This window comes from Anoplophora glabripennis, unplaced genomic scaffold (assembly GCF_000390285.2).
Source record: "Anoplophora glabripennis isolate ALB-LARVAE unplaced genomic scaffold, Agla_2.0 scaffold5203, whole genome shotgun sequence".
Lineage (NCBI taxonomy): Eukaryota > Metazoa > Arthropoda > Insecta > Coleoptera > Cerambycidae > Anoplophora > Anoplophora glabripennis.
The window spans coordinates 466-5,183 of NW_019421277.1; the positions used below are offsets into that span (position 1 = coordinate 466).

The window sequence follows — 4,718 nt, forward strand, 5'->3', positions numbered from 1 at the left end:
TGGAAATGGTTTCCGATCGTCGGAAAATATCGGGGAAATACATTTGCACCCCTCTTGATGCGGTACGATGTCCTGGAAGTGAACGGGATCGATGTCGCGGCGTTGCGGACAGGCGGCTTCTGCTGGTGACATTCTGCGGGCGATTTTCGCATGGGCAGTCTCTAGACATTATACCATATTGCCCACAACGGGAACAAAACAAGCGGCGTGTCCGGGTGCAGGTTTGGCGGGTATGGCCCGNTCTGCGGGCGATTTTCGCATGGGCAGTCTCTAGACATTATACCATATTGCCCACAACGGGAACAAAACAAGCGGCGTGTCCGGGTGCAGGTTTGGCGGGTGTGGCCCGGATATCCACATCTCCAGCATAACCTGTGTCGTTTTACCGGTAGATAGGTGGGATAATCTGGCGATGATCGTGGCGGCGGGCGGATTGGTTCAATGTCAGGTTCTGGCTGGTTTTCCAGAATTCTTGCGGGCGGTACCTCTAGGGAAACTCCTAATGCTGGAACAGTAACTTCTTGAACTTTGGTGCTTGTGGTGTTCCATGGTTGACGGTTGACGGACGATTGCCTTTTCTGCGCAGTTTGTTGCTGCGAAGGCTTGTACCGCTGACACTGCATACAACATCGTACATACTTGGCGATATCGCGGAACATACCAGGCCAATAGTACTTTTGTGACATGCGAGCGATGGTTTTAGCAATTCCCATATGTCCAGCGGACGGAGCATCATGGTTCTCTTGCAAAACCGCTGAGCGGAGCGGCATGGGGACGCATAGCTTCCATGGATCGGATAGGTCGGGTTCGGTTAAGTCGCTTGAATCCCAGAAGTGGCGGAACAGACGGTTATTGCGTATGCAATAATCCGGGAATGCTTCAGGGCTTCTTTCGACTTCCGACTTCTTCCTGCTATACCAAGAACAGTTTGGCGGCTCGTTCAGGACGCATAGTTCTTCGGTGCTTGGTGCAGAAGAAGTTCCTTCTATCGGCTGACGGGACAAAGCATCGGCTATTTGGTTTAGGGTTCCCTTGCGGTACTTAATTTCGAAGTCGTATTGCTGCAGGAATACGCTCCATCGGGCTAGGCGGCCCGCAGGACTTTTGATGGAATGCAGCCATCGCAGAGATTGATGGTCGGTCAGGACGGTGAAGTGATAGCCTTCAAGATACGGTCTCATCTTCTCTATGCCCCACACTATAGCCAAACACTCTCGTTCAGTGATGGAGTAATTCTTTTCGGCAGGCGACAGTGTGCGACTAGCATACGCTATCACTCGGTCGTATCCGTCGATATTCTGGATCAGAGCTGCTCCCAGTCCATGGTCGGAGGCATCGGTCTGGAGGGTAAACGGTTGTTCGAAGTCCGGGCAGGTTAAAATCGGAGCTTCGGTCAGGCAGTTCTTCAAGTGGTTGAAGGCTTCTTCTTGGTCACGGTCCACTTGAAACGGTGATTTTTCCGGAGTAAGTCGGGTTAACGGAGTCACAATCTGGGAAAATGACGGTACAAAGCGTCGGTACCAGGAAGCCATTCCTAGGAAGCGGCGGACGTCTCGGATGTTTCGAGGGGTGGGGAACTTCTTGATCGAGTCCACCTTTTCAGGATCTGTCTGAATCCCTCAGCGGTGACGATATGTCCTAGGTATTTGAGCGACTTCCTGCAGAACTCGCATTTGTCGGGGTTTAGCTGCAGGTTAGCCATTCGTAGTCGGCGGAATACTTCTCGTAAATTGTCCAGGTGTTCTTCAAAGGTTTCCCCTAATACAATGATGTCATCCAGGTAGGCAAACGCATAGGGTTCCATTTCCGGTCCAATGATCCTATCTAGGAGTCGTTGGAATGTAGCAGGAGCCGAGTGAAGTCCAAAAGGCATGACTCGAAACTGGAACAGGCCTCTGCCGGGGACGGTGAAAGCAGTGATCGGTTTGCTCTCGGCAGTAAGTGGAATCTGCCAGTATCCCTGCTTGAGGTCTAAACTGGAGATATATCTGGCCTTGCGGAGCTTGTCCAGTATCGCGTTGATGTACGGTAACGGGTAGGCGTCTTTCTCGGTAACCTCGTTGACTTTTCGGAAGTCGATGCAGAATCGAGGTTTTCCATCCTTTTTGCGGACGATGACGACGGGTGAACTCCACGGGCTGTCGGACGGCTCTATTATCCCGTTGTGCAGCATTTCATCAACTTCCTTGTTGATAATGTCCTGCATCCTCGGGTTTTGCGGGCGGTACCTTTGTTTGATTGGTTCGGACTGTGACAAGCGGATCTGGTGTTGTATCAAGCCAGTAGTACCATGTAAATCCTTGAAGCTAGGTAAATCGGTCTCCAAGAAGGATTCTAGCTTCTCTTCCTCCGTTGGTGATGTGGTTGACGACAGAACCTCCAAGGGATCTACATCGGGGCTTGGTGTCGACGAGATGACGGTATTATCCAGGCTAACGGTAGCAGCGGACGGATTTATCAAGAAATTGTGCTTGCGCAGGATGTCCATTCCTAGCACAACATCGGAGGATAAATTCGGGAGATACCATAGCCTCTCATCAAATTCTTTATTCCTTATCCGGAATTGGATCTGATAAACTTCGGTTACTGTCACCAAATTACCATTTGCTAGCTGAACGGCTGGTGCGGTAGCGGTCTCATAGTGTAGGCCCAGTTGGCGGATTCGATCTCCTACATATGAGCGTGCTGCTCCGGTGTCGATCAGGGCCAGGAAGGTTTTTCCTTGAATCCGGATTGGTACGTGCGGTCGATTGTCCGGGTGGTGGGCGGATATTGTTTGCGAGCCAAGACTAGGACGGAACGGTACAGGCCTCGTAACGGTACGGTTCCGGTCTAGTTTTCCGACTGGGAACATGAGCAGTCCCTTGTCATGATTCCAGACTGTCCACATCTGGAGCAGAAAAGGCGGGGTGGTGCTCGACATTGACTTCGAAAATGTCCACTCTTCCCACAACGCCAGCAGATAGCGTTGTGGTCATAAGGGACGTTGGCGGTGGAAGTCGACGGTTGTTCTTCTGGTGCACGGACGTCTCTCCTATTCTGAGGTCTAATCGGGGATGTCTCAATTGGTTGTTGTTCTGGTCGGGTTGTTCTTGGCGGATCAGATCTTACCACCGGAGTCGTCTGGGTCCTTGCTGGTGGTGGTGTTACGGGCGGTCGAACAGCTACTGGTGCCTGGTTACGGACGAAGTTAGGCGGAGATGGCGCGGTTGGTTTAGCAGGGCGGTTAGCCGCGATCTCTCTCTGCAGAGCTTCGTATTCCTCCACTTGACGAATCAGGTCACGTGGACTCTGGATCTCGCTTTGGCGGATGTACTGCCGGTATTCGGGAAGCAGATTTCCATACAGTCGTTGCAGGGCTCGGTCAGACGAGAATCCTCCATGTCGGCGTAGCAAAGTCTGTAAGGAGACTAGGTAGTCTCGGCCGGACTCCCCTACTTTCTGGCGGCGCTGGAATATTTGTTCTTCCAGGAACGATTCATAATTGGCGGGCAGGTAGAACTGTTTGAAGTCGCCAATAAAATCGTCCCAACAGTTCCATAAGTTGCGGTTGTTCCGGTACCAGGCTAAAGCGTTGCCTTGAAATATTTCATACAGGGCGGGTAATACGGCCGACGTTGGTATGTCGCTGTGTTCTTGGAATTCGCAGAGCTTCTCCAAGAACTCCACAGGATCGGTCCTTCCATTGAAGTGCAGGTTCCACTTCCTTACTCTCTCACATACTGTGCTGATGCTAAGCGGGGCTGAAAGGTTGCTGACCAGCGGTCCACCTGCTGTGGTCGGCACGACAAGCGGCGGTGGTGGTGGTACGACGAAAGCGGGGGCGGTGTGCCTGGGTTGCGGTGATGCACATCCGTCTTTAATGAACCTCACCAGTCGTTTCTTCTTTTCCTCTACGGTCCCGGAGACGTCTAGGCGGAATTTCTCCAGTTCCATGTCTAGTTGTTCCTCTCTGAGCTTATATATCCAGCTCAGTCGGAAATCTGTCAAGTCGGAGCTTCCGGGTTCTACGACTTGTTCAGGGTCGGACAAGATTCGGGTTTCTTCGCTGGACATCATGTCTGCTTCTGGTCTTGCGGTGGTGAAGGCTGCGGAGCTCCTCAGTTGCACGTCTGCTCGGTCTGAGGTCTCAGAACCACCTCTCCAGGTGCTATCTCTTCAATGCTTGAGTAGTTCGGGCTGAAAATATCAGCGTTAGATTCTGCGCCATCGACTTACTGCCAAAGGAGGGGTCACAAGCCAGGTACGGGTTGACACCGGATTTTCCGAAATTCCGGGTAAAATCCGGGGTGGCGGGTTCGGTCTCTAATATATGGTCGGCCGGAATGCCAGGGATCGCCGAAGGCAGGTTTCACCAAATTTCAGTCAGATTTGTGAGTTTGGTAAACGGTTTTACAGAACGGTTCGTCGGATCGGGATGAAACCAACGGCAATCGATTCTACGTCCCCAAGTTCCTATTCCACGAGGGGTCACACGCCTGGTAAAAATTTCGACCCGAGTCGCCAAGAGTTCCGGGCCAAATCCGGTAGGGCGGTAAAAAATGGTCTGGACGATGTCTTGGGATTCCAACGGCTTGCTGCTTCTGGTTTTTCTTGGTTTCGGCTTCCCACTTCGCTACGGCAGACCTATCTTCGAAACGGCTGATCGGATTCAACTCCAAGTGCCACCAATCGATTCCTGGGGTCGAATTACCATGAAAACGATACCCCACACGGAT

General features: G+C 52.0%; 1 protein-coding gene across 1 annotated transcript; it reads right to left on the reverse strand.

Moving 5' to 3' along the window:
* Positions 1–1,534: 1,534 nt before the first annotated feature.
* Positions 1,535–4,059, reverse strand: LOC108916491. Its single transcript, XM_018722759.1, has 2 exons — positions 2,986–4,059; positions 1,535–2,890 (listed from the first exon to the last, which is right to left on the reverse strand). The coding sequence occupies exons 1-2, from the start codon at positions 4,057–4,059 to the stop codon at positions 1,535–1,537; spliced, it is 2,430 nt and encodes an 809-aa protein (XP_018578275.1).
* Between the last annotated feature and the right edge of the window lie 659 nt (positions 4,060–4,718).

Bases quoted from the DNA above. Each gene is read 5' to 3' on its own strand.
- LOC108916491 (XM_018722759.1), bottom strand. From the start codon at position 4,059: ATGATGTCCAGCGAAGAAACCCGAATCTTGTCCGACCCTGAACAAGTC. The intron at 2,891-2,985 runs GTCCCTTATGAC...TTTCTGCTCCAG, and splicing joins CGTCGACTTCCACCGCCAAC to ATGTGGACAGTCTGGAATCA.